This window comes from Emydura macquarii, unplaced genomic scaffold (assembly GCF_026122565.2).
Source record: "Emydura macquarii macquarii isolate MOO-44397 ecotype Brisbane River unplaced genomic scaffold, CSIRO-AGI_Emac_v2 contig_3343, whole genome shotgun sequence".
NCBI classification, from domain to species: domain Eukaryota; kingdom Metazoa; phylum Chordata; order Testudines; family Chelidae; genus Emydura; species Emydura macquarii.
Genome location: NW_027133480.1, coordinates 1828773 through 1850537, shown reverse-complemented (window position 1 = coordinate 1850537; position 21765 = coordinate 1828773). Strand labels below are relative to the sequence as shown.

Below are 21765 nucleotides of genomic sequence, written 5' to 3'. Positions count from 1 at the left end.
TTGAAGGTTCAACATGGGACATTTCAAGATGACAAAGGAATTTCTTTTTATACTTACCAGGTAGAGCTGCTGATTTCAGGCTTTAAGGCCTTGTAGAAACTAATGTTTTTTCTATGTAGCCTTCAACCCGGCTGCAGTGTCTTTCAGCGTACAAGTAAGGATATGTCAGCTGATCTAGCCAACTATTCGTTTTCTTACTCCATTTCACTTTTTACAATTAGCAACTATCAAACATGTACGGGACTTACTCCAAAGAGATATGAGTGAGCTGAATTCAGTACCTCTCCTGATGTACTTGGATGAGATTGCCATTGTAGAGCAATCTGCTTTTAGTGGATAAATGAGCTTTAGTCCTCTTCTCAACTTCAGTGTCAAGGCTGAAAGTGGAGAGAGTCTGCCAGGTAACAGACCTAAGCAAAAATGGAAAAGTAGAGCTCAAAGTTTGGCTTTTGGCTGGTGAGAGGGGAAATGAAGTAGGTTTCTCTCCTTGTGATAATGGCCATGAAATTCCTGCCAGGAAAAATTAGGACTTGAGGAGAAAGCCAGGAGGGACCTTGCATGGGGATGCTCAATGTGAGTACAATGCCCTGGAGTGTGCCAGCAGGGGGGCGCGAGCAAGCAGCTAGAGCAATAAATAAATAAATAACTCACACCAGGGGTTTCTTGACCTCTGATGTTTGGGATGAAGGTGGTACTGTCTAGCAGTCCCAGACACAGATCAATTGGAGCCCACGCAGGAGAGCAATGACATACATGGCAATGGCAATTCACAAGAAATTGGATCAATTTTATCAAGAATTTAGGCCCTTCAGATCTAGAGTATGGAAGTAGAATGTACCAGTTCAACAGCTGTGTCTACAAACTACGGCCCAGACCCTCTCATTGGAACTGCTAGTGCAGACCTCTGCACCTGTGTGGACCCCATTTGCAGGATGGGGGCCCAACTCTACAACTCTCCAGCATGGTATTAGGGATTGTTCTTGTTGCTGAGAAGACTGGAGGAGCAATTCCACAGGCAGAAACCATGGTGTCAAGGTGCAGTTTCTTGGGTGCCTGTGTTTCCTAGAGCTCTGTGGAAACCAGGTTTCCATGGGGATCCAGCCAGAGCATGTTCCATAAAAAGGAGTTAATCATAGAAAACTGAGAAATGGTCATCCTCTACAGGCCTAAAGACTGTGCGCACGCCTTACAGAAAAGAGGCCTGTTCAGTGTCTCATGTCATTTGTGAACTTCAGTGGAGAGGGGAAGAGAGGTGCAGTTCAGACCTCTTTATTTAAAAAAAAAAAAAGAAAGAAAGAAAGATAGAAGCCGATAGCAAGCACTTTTGTAGGAGAGCAGAACAGCGTACTCCCTGCACAGAGAGAAAGAGATCCATGCAGCAGGGACCCAGACAGGATCCTAGAAATAGCAGCAGGAAGCCAAAGAGTAAGCAGCCAGCCAGCCAATGCTACTGTAAACCTGATTGCATTAAATAGATGGGAGATGTCGGAACCCAAGGAGAGAGAGATACCCCAACGGCATATGGGGAGGAAGGAGGGAATTGAAAGGGTTAAACATGAGAGGAATACAATTACCTTTTAATTACAGTTCTGAATGTTAAATGTCAAGTTTTAAAAGAACACAGGGTAAAAAGACTGAAGACAACATGCTGATATTGGAAAGACAGGTGCAGTTTTCCAGTGGTCAAACACTATTATCTGCAAATTTTAACTAGGTTGAGAAAACTTGTTTAGTGTTTTGTTTTGATTTTTTAAAGAGGTTGGGTCTGTTTTGGGTTTCTTTGCATGTTGAGGTCTCAGTCAACGAGGGAGAGAACTTATTTTATCACATTTCATTTTCAGTCTGTCTGGTTTGTTATTTTCCATGATTTTTTCAGTGGGAAAAATAGATATTTGTGTACTTTTGTATTTCAATTTTAGGTTTTTTTGCTCTCCTAAAACATAAAAAGAAAAAATGTTGAAATACTTTTACTGGATATTTACATCCTGATTCTTGTGCCTAGTTTCCATGTAGTACTCAATACAGGAACTGAGCCTTAGTTTACAATGGTGACTATTTATTCCTGCTGTCTTCATTAAATTGTAACAGGCCTTTGGCAGCATTAGCTAAAATTTTTGTTCCAACAGGACTCTCATTATAATTTCCAATTTTTGGTAGCTCATAACTTTCTGAAAATTTCATCTTTTAGGGCTATCCAGTTTGAAAGATATTTTCATGTTTTATTTTGTCCATCCAAGTTTGCACGTTCTATCCAGAACCTCTCAGGAACGTTTCAGCATGTGAATTTTGTGTGTCTGCCTGTTAACTGCATTAACATAAAAGACTGGAGCCAATATGGTATATTGCATCAGTGATCTGTGGAATAATGCATCCCCAGGTAGCAGCCATTAGTGTGTATTGTGTCACTGATCTGTGCTTTAAAGGGACCACAAGTAGGTGTTGCCACAATAAACAGTTGCAGCTCTGTGGGAGCCATCACAGTTCATTGCTTCAATAGCCTATGTATTAAGGAGTCCCAAGTAGGCCTTGACACACAATGGACCATTATGGCTCCAGACGAGCCATTATAGTTTTAGGTCAGTAATCTATGTGTTGTTGAATCCCAAAATAGTCTTGCTACAGCAAACTGGAAAGGCTCATAGGAAAGATCAGTAGATTATGCAAACTTGTACTACGTCCAGAGGATACTCTGATTTGCTGCTAAAGATAAGTGGTGTGAGAGTTATTTCCTCTTATTTATTACTGTTATCTAAACCTCTCTCTTTACTTTTCGTGCCCCCTCTGTCTCTCCTTCCCCTCATGAGGATATTAAAGCACATGACTAATGTTGTGAAACCGTCAGATATGAAACCCAAAAAGGAAAGGGGGGGGGGGGCTATAGTTACTAGTAAGCTGATGAGCAGAAGGTAGTGGGTGATCCTCCATGCCCCATGTTGTGTTTCAGTACTGAGGCACAGGAATATAGCCCTGAACCTGCAAAGTACTTAAACATGTAAGTAGCCCCACTGACTTCAATGAGACTGCTCATTTATTTAAATTTAAGTACATGCTTATGGGCTCCGTTTGATGTGACCCAGAGTGCTCAGCATCTTGCAGAATTAAAGTCTTTTGGCTTTAGCAACCATAAAACTGGCATAATTGTTGGTCTTTGCTTAGGATTGGGACAGCAGGATTGATAAAACTCAGGCCTGGGAGCATTGACAGAATATAATGATACTTGACTAGCAGCTGACTGCTTCTATGGTTGGTTTTATTTGGGGCTCAGTATTGCTCACCTGTGAGATCACCAAGTCTATACTTCCTTTGTTTTTATGGCCTTAAGTCCATCAGAAAACTTCCATGACTTCAGTGGAAGCAGAGTTTGGCTGACTCAGGGTGCTTTTGAAAACCCCACATTAATGTATTAAAAAAATAAGAATTAGGGCTGATTGAAATTTTTCAAAGAAAGAGCATTTTTTTGCTGAGAAATGATCCTTTTTCCCCCAAGGTCAGGATTTGCACTGTAGTATATACTTAAATGACAGCATAGCCTTGAATTCTTTTCATAGTAAAACTGGCATGAATCTGAAAATGAAGAGGAGAATGGCTCACTGAAAGGCAAATAAGGTTGCACAGTGGTGACAATGCAGCAGAACTGGGAACTATGAGAAATGCAATAAATTCACTATTTCAGATTTCACTATTCATCGGCCAGCAAAAGATGAATTAGCTTAACTATTAAGGATATAACACGTGTTTCCCCCTTCAGAGATTTGTTAGAACATATTTTCTTCAATGATAGTAATCAGTGTTACCAACAAAACACAGTTTTTCCCTTTTGAATTTTCCTTTATGCACAGCATCATCTACATAAGGGGAAAAAAGTATGTTAAACAACATGAATAGCTTCAGGCTATTTTATATCGTGTTGCTAAATAACTCAATGCAGATGAGGACTTCTTTATGTAAGACTGGTTAGTGAATATAAGCGCTAAGATAAGAGCCAAATTATAACTCAAAAGATTTCTTAAAGGTAGTTCCCAGTGCCAGCAGAACTCCCAGTGCAGTCTCTGGGAGGTTTGCCTCAGAAAGGACTGCAGGCACAGGCCGGTGTGTGACAGCAAGGAGAAAGATGTAGAGACTTTTTGCTCTTTAAGTGAATTTAGTGCTTGTGAAAGGTGCCAGACTGATGGTCCCTGAATACTTCTGTTCTGTTTATCCACAATACAAGTTCAGCCTGATGAGCTGCAGTTCAGAGTTCCCCACCAATATGCCTCAGCCTTTGCTGGAGGAACCTTCACTAGGAGTAAGAGAGTGGTCCATGCCCATTCCCCATTTGTTCTTGGCCTCTCTACTAAGGCTATGCTAATTAGGCTGTTGCTTAGTGTACCAGCTTCATGATTTTTTTTGAGACAAGTACCCATGTCACCTAAGAAACTGGACTGAGACCACCAACTCATTACACTTGAGCTGTTAGTTATACAACTATTAATAGTGTTTGGTCCTATGGCACTGAGCCCAATTTAAAAAGATGACAAGGAGGCTTCCTGTGTCACTACCAGTTCCTGGAGCCATTCTGATATTCCTATAATGATTAATTGTCTGGTTTTAATTAACAGGAGCATTAGAAATTATGAATAAAGGGTGATGTTCAAGACTTAAAAGGACATTTTCAACCTTAGGGCCCTAAAAGTCACTTGCCCTTAAAGATGTTTTTCTTGTCAGGGGGAAGATTCTTGTAACATTCTCTCCTTTCCCCAACCAGTTGTTGCAGAAGGGCATTATTAAAAACATAGATGAATAGCTATAACATCCTGTACCTGAGACAATTCTCTGAATGTGTATTGGCTGCCTGAGACCGCACATACAATGCTTTGTCTGTGTAGAGTGTAATGTAAGAGGTTTTCAGGAGACATGGTAGCGGCCCACGTCACCACAACAACAGAACATGCAGGCTGAATGCAGGTGCAGTGTGATCTCTGAGTAAGCTGCCATGGAGGCCTGTTTCTTGGAACGGCCTGTGTATGTCTCTGTGAGCTGCTTCTGTGTCCAGTACCAAACCAGACACTTTACACAGAGATGAAGTTTGATGAAGGCACTAGACTAGGACTTGGCAGGTATGGGATCTGTTCCTGATTCTGCCACAGATTTCCCATGTGACTTGTGAGCAAGTCGTTGATCTCTCTGTGCCTCATTCTATACAATGGAGATAATATTCCTGTTTTCTCCCACTCTGTGTCTGTCTGGCCTATTTAGACTGCAAGCTCTTTTGGGTAGGAACGGTCTCTTGCTGTGGCTATGGCTACACTAGAGAGCTTACAGCAGTGCAGCTGCACCATCACAAGCTCTCTAGTGTAGCTGCTCTAAGCCAACAGGAGAGAACTCTTCTGTCGACTTATTTAATCCACTTCCAATGAGCAGCAGCAGCTGTGTCGACGGGAGAAGCTCTCCCGCCGACCTAGTACTGTCCTGTCCACATTAGCGCTTAGGTCAATGTAACTTGTGTCGCTCAGGAGGTGGCTTATTCACGCTCTTGAGTAACATAAGTTAGAGCAACGTAAGTGGTAGTGTAGACATAGCTTGTGTGTCTGTATAGAGTCTAGCACAGTGAGGCCTCCATCCTGAATGTGGTCTCTAGGTGCTACTGTAAGACAAATACGGCATAATTATAACTTCGGGCACTCCCTCATTACTTCAATGGAAAATAAGATTATCAAAGGAATATGGATTGGTCCATATTTTAGATTGATGACAGGCAGTGTTTTAAAAAATAAAGTGAGCTTTTGATCCTTGAATGCAATAGCTTCTGAGAAAATGTACCATGGGTGGCGAAGAGGGGGGAGGTTGGGAAAAGTTCAGACCAATGACTTAAACCGTATTTTGTGAAACTCCATCCCAAGCTTGAGCATTTATCTAGGTGAACTTCAATAGATAATGTAGAACTAGTAGCTTATGGCAGACCTTTAACGTGGTGCTGCCAGGTACAGCCCAGGGTGTGTGTGTCCAGGGCCAAAGTCGAAACATCAGACCTGACCCCTAGCTACTTGATGCTGATTTGGAGCCCAGTTCCAGACTGGATTTTTACAAAGTGCCCCTACTTTTTTAAGGGCTGGACCAAACCCCGGAATCTAAACACTTGCCATACTTCTTGGGGATTGAAATCCAGACCAGGGTTTTACAGCATGGGCTCACGTTCCATATGTGTGAATGTATATGTAAAATATCATATATCATATGATGGAGTATATAATGTGGTATTAAATATGATACTGTGCAGGAGTGTGTTTTAGTTGCATGTGTATCTATTTGTCTGTATTATCTGTCTGTATTATTGTCTGGAATGACGTGGTGCCTGGGGTGCGGAAAGACACAAAGATAAAGACAGGCTGTGCTTGAAGAGTTTACAGCCTAAAAGGCAGATACAAGAAAGATAAGACACACTGGATATCCACAGGAGAGAATAATGTGGAAGTGTTGGCCTTACTATTTTTATACTTCTCATTAAGTCTGAGATGGACACACAAATATATTATTGGTTCAAAAGACACCTGTTTTTTTCCCTAATTTGATTTGTATTTAGGTGGACCAAGGAAAAATGTCCCAAGTAGAGTGTGAGGAGAAGTAAATGGCTGTGTGTGCAGTTTCCTAGCCAGCAGCAGTTTTAAGATGTTTAGATGCCACATTTGGGAGCACATTAATAACAAGAGGGAGCTATCTGAATGTAAGTGGCCATGTCCTGTCTTTTTGACTGTTTGGAAGTTCAATTTATCTTTGTTCAGCTCTCAGAGTTAAGCTCTAACCTCTAGCTCAGGAGACAGATAATGGTGCCATGACACAATTTAGAAATTTTCTCAGTTAATCATTTAAAAATTAAAATATAATCTGCTGCTCATGAGATTAACAAAGGATGGATTTTGTTGCATCTGGAGGTAGTGAGGGAGAAAAAAGCCCAAACCCAGGGAGCAGCAATAGCTGTATGTCTGAGAAGTGTTTATTTAACCATGGCTTTTTGTCATGGCTGTTTCATCTTATTTTCCTCTTGTCCTTGCTCTTGCTTGTTTGCCTATGTACAGCATACAGAAAGGTTGAAAAGTGACAAATGCTAAATGAAAGTAGACAGAAACTCTTCTTTAGCAACTGCATATAAGATTTAGCCGTGCTGTTCACAAGCTGTGTGCAGGCAGCTCACTCCGTAGTATAAAATGCCCTCTGATGGCCAAATAAGCATATAACTCAGATTAGAGAACTGCAAATGTAGAAACCTTTTCCCAGTGGTTTCTAATTTGGCTGTGTTCATTCTGATGCTGTAGTGAATAACTCATAGGGAAGGAGAGAGCTTTTTGAACATACAGATGTTCAAAGAATGAAGATTTACTTTTTTAAAAGCACTTCCTAGTGTTTGTAATTAATGAAACTAAAAACAATAAATTAAAACAATCTGGCAAACTATAGAAGCTGATTTTATTTTTCAATATTGCTAAGACCTCTTTGAATGGGGCTTTTAGATTTGAAGTATATAATTTACACTTGTTTAATTTTTTTTTATTTTAAAATCAAATTAGCCTCCCAGTCAGTCAGCATAGATATATTGATATGCCCCTTACTTGTGTTGGACAGTTTGAAAAACAGACTGAAGAAGGGGACTTTGTGATTGCATAGCAGTAGGTGGTGCTCTGTAAGATATGTAGGTGACTTGGGTGCAGTTCGTGATCTTGGTGTCTCTCCTCGCCTTCCGCCTGTCCCAGGGTGCCAGGCTGGCAGAGTCTGGAGGTGCTAGGGAGACAGTGCAGGAACCAATTTGGGAAGATGGTTCACTTAAGATAGCTAAAAGATGATCTGCAAAGTGTTCTTTTTTTTTTTTTTTTTTTTTTTTTTTAATTTAAGTAGCCTGTATTGCTTCATTGGGATGCATACAGGAGGGATGAAAGGTATTTTTGTTTTCTTCCTGAGAAATATCAAATATATCAACTCTGATATTGCTTAGTTTTGCTTGAGGACTTATTGAAGGTCTCTGAGAACACATACTGTTAGCTGAAAGGGGATGTATTGTTGAATCTGTAACAAAGAATTCATTTCTCCAGTGTGATAATTGGTTATTAATGTTGAATGGGTGCTAAGGAAAAACAAAACCCAGATAGTTATTTAAAAAAAAAAAAATCCCTTCTCCTCTCAGTTTTTTCATGGCTCTTATAATACTGTCATTTCTCCTGTTCTCCAGTCATCAGAAAGTCTTTCAGTTATCCAAAACTTGTATTTCCAGAGTGAAATATAAGCAGAAAAGAAACTTTAAAAATACAAAAACAAGACTAAAACAAATAAAAACCATCTGACCTTCTTTGTGCATCCTAAAGAAGGAAAGAGAAAACGGGGCACAAGCCAATTTATTTTTTTTCCTTTGCAGGTCACCTTTAACTGTGACCCTTCTTGCTGATTAAACAAACAGCTTTGATGCAATAGAAGAGATTAAGGATACTATCAGTGGGAGTTCAGTGTGTGAGAGGAATGAAGGATCAGGCCCTTTATGCTATCTTTGAAGCCTTATTATTTTAGCACAGTCTTCATCTGGTTGCATAATGTTTTAAGATGTGGTTTGCGTTGCTATGTAGCATGTTAAACAACAGATGTGCAGGCTCATATGCAGTTATAGTACATTTTGTTCACTTATATAATAGCAGGTTACTTAAAGCTGTTACATTTCTTGCGAAAAATCTTACAATATTCTGTTCTCCTCCACAGTTCACTAAGGCCTTGTCTAAAAAAATAAGTCGACATATTTATGTCGACCTTCTGCCACCTAGCGGTGGCTCATGTCCACACTGCTCTCCTTGGATCGGTGGAGTGTGTCCTCACTAGGAGCACTTCCACCGACCTAAAGGGCAATGTGGGGAGGGAGCTGAGAGAACTACAGGCTCCCGGGAACACTATGGGCTGCCCTTCCCCCCCCCCCCTCCTAGCTGGGAGTTGGGGTAGCAACACAGGGACTTTTCCCCACATCCTGCCCGGTCCTGGCTCTGAGCACCTAGGCTGCGAGCGAGCTGGGGGGGCAGGCTCCTGCAGCAGCAGCAGCCATGTGCACCCTGGCTCGGAGCTGGGACCCCAGCCCTGCAAGCTGGGCTCCAGCCGCCCCACCTCCCTTACTTGTCCATTTCACTGCTCTGCTAGACAAGTATGACAGCCCCTCCACCACTCCAAGGGGACACAGTGTCTACACTGTGTTGCCTTAGCTCTGCCGACAAAAGCCCTACGCCTCTCGTAGAGGTGGTTTTATTTTGTCAGGAAAACAGGGCAGTTTTGTCAGCAGGGAGGTGACTGTAGTGTGTACACCAGCGCCCTTTTGTCGACAAAACTTGATTTTTGTTGACAAAACTCTCTAGTGTAGATCAGCCGGGGTCACTGTTATTACTGAAACGTACTACGGGTGTTTAACCTGCTGTATTTTTGCTTTCCCCACCATGCTGCAGGAACCAACTTACTACACTTTTTCCCCCAGGCTTTATCTTTGATCATAACAAAATAGCTTCCAAAGCCATTCTCGATTCAGCTTCAATCAATCACTTTCTGTTATATAGTGCCCCTTTTAATATTAAAGGGAAAATGGCAGTAGTGATTGACAGTACTGGAGAGTGAAGTCCTCTGAAGATAGAACAGTAACAGCATAGGCCATAGGCAATGTCAGTGCATCGTTCTTCGACATAGTCAATGTTGCTGTGCCTCATGGGACAACCTCCAGGGTTGTGAGTTGCCATATATCAGGTCAGCATTATCAGACTGTCAACAGTGTCAGTTCTGATAGTGACCTTTGTGGTGTGCACACTTGCCCACTAGAACCTGAACCCAGCAATCTCGGGAAGGGCACCAAACAGCCACTGGAAGAAGTCACTTTTGATCATTATGATTCTGGGCAGAATTCAAACCAATAACCTAGATGTGAAAGGCTCATTACCTCCCGTTGAGCCTTCTAGTCATCCCCACAGAATGACCTTACTACCAAAAATCGCTGAGCACTCAGTAACAACAAAATTATGTTAAGTAATAAAAATATTACATCTAATTAATTTTAGCTTTTACCTTAGTTAAGAATTCTTTGTCTAGTTTTTTGAGGGTGATGGTATTTTACAGGCCAGCAGTCTAGTGTGCCAAGAGTCATGTACCAAGGGTTAGGTATGCCACCAAAGTAGTGGCCATCTTGGTGACAAAGACCATGTTTGTCAATGGCTCTCAATGGTTCTGGCTCTCTCTCCCCCTTCTTTATTATTGGGCTCCAGGTAATTACCAAACACCTATCTGCACTCTAAGCACTATACAAGGATTAAAAATGCAGTGAGACAACAGCGCTCGCTAGTCCTCCCCCCCATTTGAAAAAATTGAATGGTCAGGAAGGGTTGATTGGTTCTTGTGTCTCAATGTTTTTGGAAATCCGCCACTGGGGCACTACTGCAGCTTGACTGGCAATGCCAGTGGTGCTTATGTGGCTGTCAGAGTTCATATCGCTGGGCTCTCTAGACCTGCTCTTGTCAAGGCTAGGTCAGACGGTGGTAAAACAATACCAGTGCCCCATCTGCGCTAGGGCTCCCACTCTTGCTGTCGCTGGTGGTAGATTAACAGTGGGAGATATTTTTTAAAGGTCCCAGCTAGACACCATATCCGGTCTTTTGGATGCTGTCAGGACTTGTCCATAAAATTGACTTCATGATGTTACACATTATAATAATTTTGGGTCAGTGAGCTTGATACAAGAACATCTTCAGTTTCTATTTCCTCTTCACTTTTAATGTATAGGCAGGTCAGACATTCTCGCTGTGCAATCCCTTGCTATGATAACCCCAGGATGGTAGAGATGACAGGATATGAAATGAGATAATTATCGCCAGGGATCTTTAAAGGAAAGTATTGCACAGAGTAGTGAGTAATGAAATTATTTTATCAGACTTCATGTAGTCTTCTAAACAATGGGCATTCCTTATATACTAGATACAGGACTGAGTTGAACTCCACATTTGATTCTCTTGCGGTCCCTCCCTACATGGATTTGGGTGGAGTTGTTTACTCTTCAGGCAGCATTCAATCCTTTCAACATCACATAAATGCACAGTAGGGTAAACATTTAAAGAAGCTAAGCAGCATGCATTTCATTGTTTGGAAACATCCATTTCTGTTACTTAGGAGAATAAAATACACCCATCTCTTCTCTCATTTTCTGGCTCATGGACTGTGTGGTGTTTAATATGCAGTATTAAGAAGATATATAAATATTTTGCATCAGGGTTTTTTGTGTCTCCTCCCCTCCCCCCAAAAAATAAAGATTCCCTTTAAATAAATAAATGCATACTTAGGCTATCATAATGTCCGAATGTTTCAAGGAAATTTACATTTTGAAAGACACTGTTGGAGACCAGCAAGGACATGCAATTTCTATATTTAAATCATTTCACTTGTTTCCTAATCCTGTTGAAGACCAAGAACTACAGGTTTTGTATGTCTTCTTCGTTCTCACTGTTTAAAATGTCATTGTATGGTGAAATGATTTTGTGTTTTAATTACTCTCCCTGATATTTTTAAGTTTTCCCCGCTTCTAATTATTCTATTTTTGTGACGTTTAACCTTTTGATTATTTTGAGATTGAATTGGATGTAGAAATCATTGAGAGTAAATAGAAGTTTTGTGCTAAACTTGCTGTGTCCTGCACACCAAAAATGGAAAAATCTTTTCTTAATTACAGTTTCACTTAAAAGGTTGTGAAGTGACCTGCTTTTTTCAGTGCCCTTCACATCTGGTTTTCTCCAGCTTATTCATGCCTGCCAAATTCCACTTTGGGCGCTCTTGTCATATTTTTAATAGGCTTTTAAGTTGTGTTCTTATTACTGCTTGGTATCATCACAAACACCTGTCAAACATGAATGGAATGGCTAAAATTATTAGGAAGGGCTCCATTCATGGAAATTACATTAAGCTGTGCTGTATGCCTGTGGTGGGGGTGATTATTATTTATTATCATTATTTTCCTTTGCAGAAAGCTTTCCTCCAGGGAATGGTATAGTGAATAGAGTTGGTCAGATAAACGTTGATGAGGCCACTTTCTGTCAGAAAATGCAGTTGTCAAAATCAAAATACTTTGCGAAATTACATTGATTTCACCAAAATTTTGTTTTGAAGGAAAAAAGTTCTGGGTTGGAACTCCCATTTTGATAGTTTTGAAATAAAATGCTTCATTCTTCTTCCAGTGATGGTACCTGTGTGGATTCCATCGTGGGATGTGCATGTGCGCCGGAGCCGGAACTGTTGAAAGCAGTGTACGTCAACCTACATGCACGCCTCGCATTGCCCATGTGATACATCCAAGGTCTTATATGTCTGCGCGGATCGACACCCCCCCGCTTCCCCCTCCCAGTTTTCTCTTACCGCCACTGGCTAGAGTCAGAACATCATCTTCTCTTCAGACCTGAGTTGCAAGTAAACGTTTTCATTGTTAGCAGTTAGAATAGTTAGAAAATTGTTAGCAGATCATTAGCAGATCATTAGTAAGTCGTTAAAAAGGTAAGATAGAGTTAGATAGAGATCCAAGTTCGTTTTCACCACCCTCTGTTTGTGGAACAAAATTACCGCTGACCAGTGGGTGCTAGCTATTGTATAGCAAGGCTACTCCACAGAGTTCCATACCTTCCCACCCCACCGCATACCATGAACAACCAAGGTGGATGCCAACCAAATCTACCTCCTACACCAGGAAACTCTAACACTACTCAAAAAGGGAGCGATAGAACGAGTTCCCTCCCACTACAGGAACCATGGGTTCTACTCCCCCTATTTCCTCATTCCAAAGAAAGGGGGAGATCTCAGAGCCATTCAGGATTTATGAGTGCTCAACAAATTCATCCACAAATTTCGCATTCGGATGGTAACGATACCATAAATCATCCTCTCCCTCAATCAAGGAGCCTGGTTCACGGCTCTTGTTATGAAAGATGCATGTTTTCATATAAACATCCAACCAGCCCACCACAAATTCCTCCGCTTCCAAGTCGGGCTATCTCATTGTCAGTTCCACGTTCTCCCCTTCGGGATAGCTACAGCACTATGAGCATTTGCAAAAGTCTTTGCCATCGTGGCAGCTTACAAGCAACGACGAGGCCATTCTCTGTTTCCGTACCTAGATGACTGGTTACTGGTTGCATCATTGCGCGAACGCCTACTAGTAACTATCCAAACCCTACAGAATCTGTTCGCTGACCTCGGCATTTGTATCAACAGAGAGAAGTCCACACTTGTTCCTACCAGTAACCCCCTATTTATTGGACTCTTGGGTAGCACAGATGTTCCTTCCCAAAGACCGCTACGCCGGTGCAACGAGTGCAACGTCACCCACACATACATGTTCAATGATGTGTATCCTTCCTGGGACACATAGCAGCATCTACTTTGGTCACACCGTGTGCCCGACTCCACGTGCGCTGCCTGCAGCATTGGTTACGGTCGGTTCACGACCTGAACAAGAACCTCCGGGGCAAATAGGTCTCCCTTCTGCCAAAAATACTAGCCCCCCCTGACATGGTGGTGGGACCCCTCCAGAGTTTTGGTGAGTATACCCTTCTGCCAACCCAAACCAGTCATGATCCTAATGACGGATGTGACTGTAGGATGTTGGGGGGGCCCATGTACAGGGCAACACAGCTCAAGGACTTTGGTTTCCCAGAGAGGCGAGGATGCATATCAGCACCCTAGAAATGAGAGCAGTTCGACATACATGCAACGCCCTGCTCCCCCTACTCTATGGCAAACACGTGCAGCTCCTGTCAGACATGTCGACGGTACACTATGTAAACAAGCAAGGTGGGACCAAATCCCTGTTCCTATGCTAGGAAGCAGTCCACCTATGGAACTGGTGCCTGAGGCACAATATAACACTTACAGGAAACAGACAACGTCCTTGCGGACGAGCTCAGTCACTCCTTCCATTGCTCCCACAAATAGGAACTCCATGACCCCACTCTCTGGGCTGTTTTCTGATGGTGGGGAACCCCCACTTGGGACCTCTTTGCCTCAGCGACAAACAACAAACTTCCTGTTTTCTGCTCCAGGGGCTCCTTGGGACGGGGGTCACAGGGCAATGCCTTTCTCATTCCATGGACCCTGGACCTCCAGTATGCCTTTCCTCCCCTTCCATTCATCCCTTGTGTACTCAACAAACTGAAACAAGATAGTACGCAGATCATACTCATAGCCCCGTCTTGGCCCAGACACATTGGTACTTGGACCTACTGCACCTGTCGACCCACCCCCCAATACCTCTCCCTGTCATACCAAACCTACTTACCCAACAGAGCGGCCACATCCAGCACCCTAACCCAGCACCACTCCACCTCACAGCTTGGTATTTGGATGGGGCTCACAGGTAGACAACATCTGCTCCTCCCCCGTGCAGCCGGTGCTCACACACAGCCACCATCCCATGACCACGGCTTTATCAGCCATGAGCATTCCAACTGTCCTAGACTACCTTCTCTCCCCATGACAGCTAGGGCTTGTGCATTCCTCTATAAAAGTTCACCTTGCGGCCATAAGTGCATTCCTTCCACCTGTGGAGGGTTCCTCTATTTTTAGTCATCAAACTGTTGCTAGGTTTATGAAAGGTTCACTTAATTTGTTCCCAACCATCAGGGACCCCATTCCGGTCTGGGACCTGAACCTTGTCCTTTCCACACTTAAGCCACCCTTTGAACCCCTGTCCTCCTGTGTCCTCCCGTATATATCTATGAAAACAATCTTTCTCATAGCTATTATCTCAGCTCGAGGACTTAGGGAACTAGTGGCCATGATGCCAGCCCCCTCCTTTTACCATATTTCACAAGGACAAAGTATCACTGAGGCTTCACCCCAAGTTTCTCCGTAAAGTAGACTCCTAGTTTCACCTCAACCAAGTTATTCACCTCCCTATTTTTTACCCTAAGCCACTTTCCTCTACCAGGGAGAGGCCCCTACACTTCCTTGATGTCAAACAGGCGCTAGCCTTTTACCTAAAACGCACTCGCCCCTTCAGAACCTTGCTAAAACTCTTTGTGGCTATGGTGGACTGTTGCAAGGGGCGTGTGCTTTCTTCCCAGCGTAACTCTCACTGGATCGTTCGTTGCATAAAGGAATGCTACTCACTCTGTCGAGTTCAGTTTCCACCTTGTATCAGAGCACACTCCATAAGAGCACAGGCAACCACGACAGCTTTCTTTGCCGATGTCCCATGGCAAGGTATTTGCAAAGCAGCAACTTGGACTTTCATACACACGTTCACAGCTCACTACCCTATGATTAATGCTGCCTCTACTGATGCGTGAATGAGCATTGCAGTCCTACAAACTCTGGCATCTACAGACCCCTATCCCCGCCTCCATACTGGTTACTGCTAGCCACGCTCCCACGATGGAATCCACATAGGGACCATCACTCGAAGAAGAAGGGGAGGTTACTTACTGTAACTGATGGTTCTGCGAGATTTGTGGTCCCTATCTGGATTCCAGTCCTGCCTCCTGTTCCCTCTGCTTAGGGCTCGATGCCTAGGAGTAAGAGGAAACTGAGGGGGTGTCGACCCGCGCAGACATATAAGACCTCGGACACACCACGTGGGCAACGCAAGGCATACACGCAGGTCAACAGACACTGTTTTCAATGGTTCCAGCGCATGGCACGAATGCATACCCACAATGGAATCCAGCTAGGGACCATACATCTTGAAGAACCATCAGTTACAGTAACCTTCCCATTTTTAATTTTTTAAATTTCAAATATAACATTTTAAAAAGTCAAAACTTTTTTGTCAGAATGAAATATTTTGATTGACTTGAAACAAATTGGGGGGGTGTCCTTTTGCAGGGAATTTTGAAATTTTAGGGGTTCATAATCAGAATTAAACCAAAATTTGAAATCTTGATATCCTCCACAAAACGAAATTTGCATTCTCCCTACAGTTCTAATAGTGAGTGAGTGAACTTGTGTTATTTCTAGACTACATATGGAGATTACACAGTGATATATGTCCTCTCCTGGCTACTGTGGGAAGCAAGGATGGAAGAGGGTGGAGACTCTGGCCTGTATATGAAGGGGAAGAAGCAAGATGCAGATGTGCCTTTGATTGGGCCAAAGACATGAAATCTTCGGTTGGCTAGGTGGACTGTATTTAGTGGGTGGATAGTGATTTGTGAGGGCTTGTAACTTGTATTTCATGTGTGTGTATGATGCAGCATTCCTTGATATATAAATATATACCTTTAGATGCTAACTAACAATCTTAACGTATAGGTAACAAAGTTTTCTTCATATGTTCACTCATGTATTTCTATGCAGTTTATAGTCTGAAAATATAATTGTCACGTGCAATGCTGCTGAAATGAGCAAAGACTTATAAATGGAGATTTTGACCATATGAATAGTAAAGCCATTGTAAATGAGAACTTTTATTGTCAGGAATTTGTTTTAATATGGAGCGTGTAAAAGTGGAGCCTTGGTAATGAGAGTCAAGGAAGCCCCAGGGCCTGTTTTGATTGCCCTGGTAGCACTATAGACTTTATCAGTAGAAACATAAATACTAAGATGGTGAAAGTGTTTTAGCTCCATGAAACTATCACTACCAAGAAGAAACTATATGTTAATTGGATGGATTGATTGATTGGCTTGATTCAACAGAAATAAATCCTCAAAAATCAGCAGTAAGGCTGTTGCCTAGGAAGGTCTGTGTGGGGTGCTGTGGAGCCAGCAACGGCAATCCAGATTAGGCAACCATAGGAAGAGGCATGATGTTGCCATCTGTGGAAGTTTGGAGGAAAAAAGGAGATGAGAGACTGACGCGTCTGGTAAATCTTGTAGCAGTATACTATGTGAACTTGCGATCTGAACTATTATTTTACCGTATGGTGCAGTCTGGCGATATGGTTTGGGAAATCTTCTGTTAAACAGTGGGTGCAAAGGCATAAATTGTTCTTCATTCTCACAAGATGAGAGAATATGCTGCTGATCTGTGAGAGGGAAAGGCTCCTGAGGACTATTTTGGGGAAAGGGTTAAAAGAGACTAATGAGATCCTTAAAACATGCAGTCACTGTGTATGGACAATCATGTCCATCCCACGTGATCTAACTCACAATACGTTACTCTCACGAAAGCTACAAATGACCCACTCCTGCCTCCCTCCCAGTGCAGGAAGAACCCAGCTCATAACAGACTCTCTACTTGGACCTGCTGCCTGGCCAAATCCCCCTGAGAGATGGGTGGGATTTAATGAAATTAAAAGCCGTGTATATCTTTTTTTAAATGCTGATAATGGAAATGCTATCTCATTGTATGGCTTTATCTACATTAACACACAGTTGATTTTTTTTAATAAAACAAGCTCTTGACTTTAGGAAGCTTCTGTGTCTGGAATGGAAGTTTTGGTACTTTAAAATGTTGCATTAATTATTAATGTGAGTGGGAATCATGCTCTGTAGCATCTTACATTTAAAAAAAATCAATTAATTATTGCTATAAATCTCTGAGATTATGCTGCAGTCGTATTGCTGGGAAATTGGCCATTAACTACCAGGAAATCGCCTATTTTCCATCAGTCAGAATTCAGTTGTACCAACACAACCCTTTTCTTTTTATAATTTAACTATCAATGTGATGCATAATTGATAACTATTTATAATAATAACAGTAATCTCCATGAAATTGTCATCTTGGTATGCAGCAAATTTGTTAGAGCCTTTACTCCCCTCATTTTCACCCGAGCTTACTACATTCGTTAACTATTAATAGTCAGTGTTTTCTGGGAGATTGTTCCTGAAGTGACCTTTTTTTTTTTGGGGGGGGGGGGGGGAGTGTAGGCTTAGTTGTTGGAGTTGAAGGGGTAATATAAAAGATATATGACAATACTTTTCAGTTAATGCCATTTTTATGAAGATCTCAGAGGGCTTTGCAAAGGTGAGTAAATAGTTATCCTTCTTTCACGGAAGGGGAAACAGATGCACAGAGAGGTTACGTATATTGCCCAAGGCCAGTTGCTTGGCGTCACCCTTAAGTTTTCTGATTCCCAGACCCCTCTGTTTACTAGTAGACCTCGTTGTTACTTTGTATCATGAGAAATTGTTACTTATAATTTTATGTATAATGTTAAACTTAGTATTTCACATCCACAGTGTGAAACTCTACCGACAATGGAATAGAGTACTGAATAGATAACAATAATTCCCTTCCTCTGTTGTATTGTGGTAAATTTGAAAGAATAGTGCACAATTTGAAATTATCCCTACTTTATTTTGTTTGGCTGTTTTAACCCTTTATGATGCTTTTCCATAATTGTGCCCCAAAAAAGCTGAAACTTGGCAGCTGCATACTGATGGCTTTCTGGGAAAGGGTTCCTGGCTGTGGTAGCCTTTTGCTGCCAGTATGCAGCATTAAAACAGTGTGCAGCTTTGCTACCCTCTTCTCATTGTCTTTCTTCTGAGTTTCAATGAAGTCCCCTGCAGCTCCTTGTTTGATATAGCTCTTGTGTCCCGCATCAACAAAGTAGGAAGGTTAAACTTACTAAGAGGAATCCAAGGAAACCTAAAGTGGCTGTTCTGGAAGATATCTCCAATGCCTGCACCCATGTGCTCCTGTGAGCTACTGTGATAAAATGGAATGCACCCACTTGCATGTCTGTGTGTGTTTTCCCTGCATCTTTGTCTCTTGAATCAGACTTCTTCAAGTACATAGAATCTTTTGATCATGATCTAGTGTGTTACAGGTGGATCTTAATGGAATCTAAATCAATAACTTCTTGTTGCTTCAATCATTGTGTGTCCGTACATACAAAGACAGTTCTCCCCACCTTCTCTCCCCCTTCACTTCGCATACAAAAGATGACCTTGAATGAAAGATGATGGCTTGGAACATAAATTCCTTTCCCCACAAAAGCCTCTTCCTCACCTAAAGCATGAATAGTAGAACCTCACCAGCTTGCACTGATGACTGAAAGACCAAGTAGGTTACATAACACAAGTCAAGGATACTATATAAAACTTTAGCTCATGTTCATCTGCCTTCCCCCCAGCACCTGAGGTGGGATGGGTTAACACTACTTTACTGGGAGTATAACTTTACATAGTAAAATTTTAATGCTTGTGGTAGACAGTTGCTTGAAATAAGATGTCAGCATGAGCTCTTTTCATTTATTTCCCAATTCATTTAACAATAAGCTGGTGCTTGCTTTGAAAAGCAAACTCATGTCCAAGGTTTATGATAGTACTGTTGCGTTGAAGTGCCAGAATGGCACTTCCAGTCTCTGTTCTGAGTGCAGACTGCTCAGATATGAGTATTCAAGAACTAAATAAAACTTGTGCTTTATTTAAATAAATAAAAGTGATGAGTAAGATGCAAGTATCTCTATTTGCCTGGTTTTGTTAATTCCTATGGAAAAGTCCTGGGACCTTGTCCCTTCACAGAGCAAACACTTCCTATAAATTAACCATACCTGCCAATTACTAGATTGCTTTATTTAATGAGACACCGATATGTGGTAGTCTTTAAGGACTGTACGTGTTGGAAATGTCACATCCAGCCTCAAATGTGTAATACTGGCCTTTTGAGCATGACTGTGAGAACAAACTACAATTATAGTTGGGTTGTGTGTGAAAAAAAAAAAAGAAAGAAAGAAAGAAAAGAAAATTGTGGGTAACATATAAAGGTCTCTGTAGAGATAAAGAGCCTGAAGGTTCAGGAGTCCAAAATCTAGATCCAGTAACAACTATTTTACTGGAAATGAATTGAATAAGACATGATATCCAAAGCGCATACGTTCAAAGGAGATATCAGAAGAGCAAAAGTAACTCTTTTTTTGCTCTGTCTCTAATCTTTCAGCATGTGAGAGCCTATGAATACAGTTCAATGGATTTTATCTGCTAGAAGTAGGTTTCTGAGACTGAAATAAAACTCAGAAAGCTTACATATAACACTTTAACAAATACTGCCATTCTGTTGTACAATGTTGCTATTTCTTATTGCAAGGAAGATAAACTTGATTCGCACCATAAAATCTGTGACTACTTGAAATCATGGGTAGAAAGCATTCAATTTGTAACTTTCATTTCAGAAAGTCCACAGTAATGTCAAGTATAGACTGTTGTCATCATTTGCACCGAGGGCCCTAAATGTAAGGATTCTTTTCTCCTTGTTTCAGGGTTTATAGTGGCGTTATGCACTCAGACTCCTGTGAATTTTCCTAAGTTCTTGGAGGACTGCTTTGCTTTTTGAATCAGAAAGTTACAAAATACAGTAAAGAATGGCACTTGTGGATAAACACAAAGTCAAACGACAGCGATTGGACAGAATTTGTGAAGGTAAGACTGAGCATAATCCAATATTTCTAATGAAATCCACATAGATTCTTCAGAAGAAAGTAGCTGAACTGTGCTTAACATTGGTGTTTGTAAGTGAAACACCTGTTCCTGTTTTGAAAGAGACCTGCAAAGGATAAGACTTTGGCTTACTGGTCATCTCTTTTGCATTGCTTAGTAATTTAGACTGGAAAGGCACTCTTATCTGTATCTAGTATTTTCTATTTATGTTGCCTTGCGGAGATGGTGCTGCTTTGTTAAAAGTGCTGTTCTTTGAGTCCATGTGGAACTTAAAGATCCTAAATCACAAATGGAAAAGAGCAGGGGGGTAGCTCTTCCCTGATTCCCTCACTAAATCACACCAATCATGGTGTCCCAGACTGTGTGAGAGAGATTGCTGGATGCAAAACAACTACCTCTCTTGTCCACACGCTCATGGCGATGCCACGATATCTAGCTTAGCATTTTGTAAGGCATTTTGAGCAATGTCAGTTATGGCAAGCACGCAGTGAAACCAATTTTTTTCCACCCCCAGTTTATGGTTTAAATCGTGTTCTTGGAAAAAGACCAAGATTTTGTGGAGACACTTACTCCTACACTCCTTGGGCTAGAATACATTCAGCCCTTCAGCAACATTGACAATTTCTATATGTGTTAACTGGATGAAAATTAAAAAGTATTTGTTGTTGAAATGTAACAGAATTTATTGGACAGAATATTAGACAAGCAGTTTTTTTCCTTCATTAGCAAATGTGTGATGCCAAGACAAATTTGTTGTCAATTCATTCTGTATTCATAGCTTGTGTTTGGGTGTATTTACCCAGGTAGGTTTTTCCTTTACTTTTTTGCGTTCTGTTCAGTGTCACAACAGAACGACAGACTATAGTTAATGTATCTCCGCTGCTGCTTCAGACAGTGTAAGTTGCTTTTATTTACTCATAAGAGAAGTCAAGTGGTGCCAGACAACCTCAGACTTTCCAATGTGCTTGCTGATACTTCTCTGATGAGAGTTGGCGGTCATCTCATAAAATTTTTACAAGCAGTAGCAAAAAAGGAACAGTGTCATTCAAGCAACTGTAACTTAAATCTTGTCTGCTGAGTGATTACCTATGTTTAAAGGGAGAATCTGTCCAGATAGATGGTTTCAACTTTTATGAACAATGGTTTGTGAGGTCACACTTCAAAGTATTACTTTAAATGCTGCCCGGTAAAATTCTGCACTTGGATGCGGGCACACAACTCCCACTGAAGTTTTATGATGCCAAGAAACACGTTTTATAACAATTTCAGCAGAACATATAAGACGGCTCAGGTTGCACGTTTGAAGGCAAAACTGAGTCCCTACCTGTTTTGCTCTAGTGACTATGGACTGTGTTTTTCTTGATACAGCAATAATTAAATATAACTCCTTTGCTATCATTTTAAGCTTGCCATCAATTATTTAGCCATTAA

General features: G+C 41.5%; 1 protein-coding gene across 3 annotated transcripts in view; it reads left to right on the top strand.

Annotated features, from left to right (window-relative positions):
* The window catches only part of CTBP2 (C-terminal binding protein 2), a 206240-nt gene that overhangs the window by 99110 nt on the left and 85365 nt on the right, over window positions 1-21765 (top strand). For all 3 annotated transcript variants that reach the window (XM_067533416.1, XM_067533415.1, XM_067533417.1), the window contains one exon: window positions 20157-20316. In XM_067533416.1, the coding sequence (XP_067389517.1) occupies window positions 20259-20316 (58 nt within the window). In that variant the 5' untranslated portion in view covers window positions 20157-20258. The remainder of the gene's footprint in view (window positions 1-20156; window positions 20317-21765) is intronic.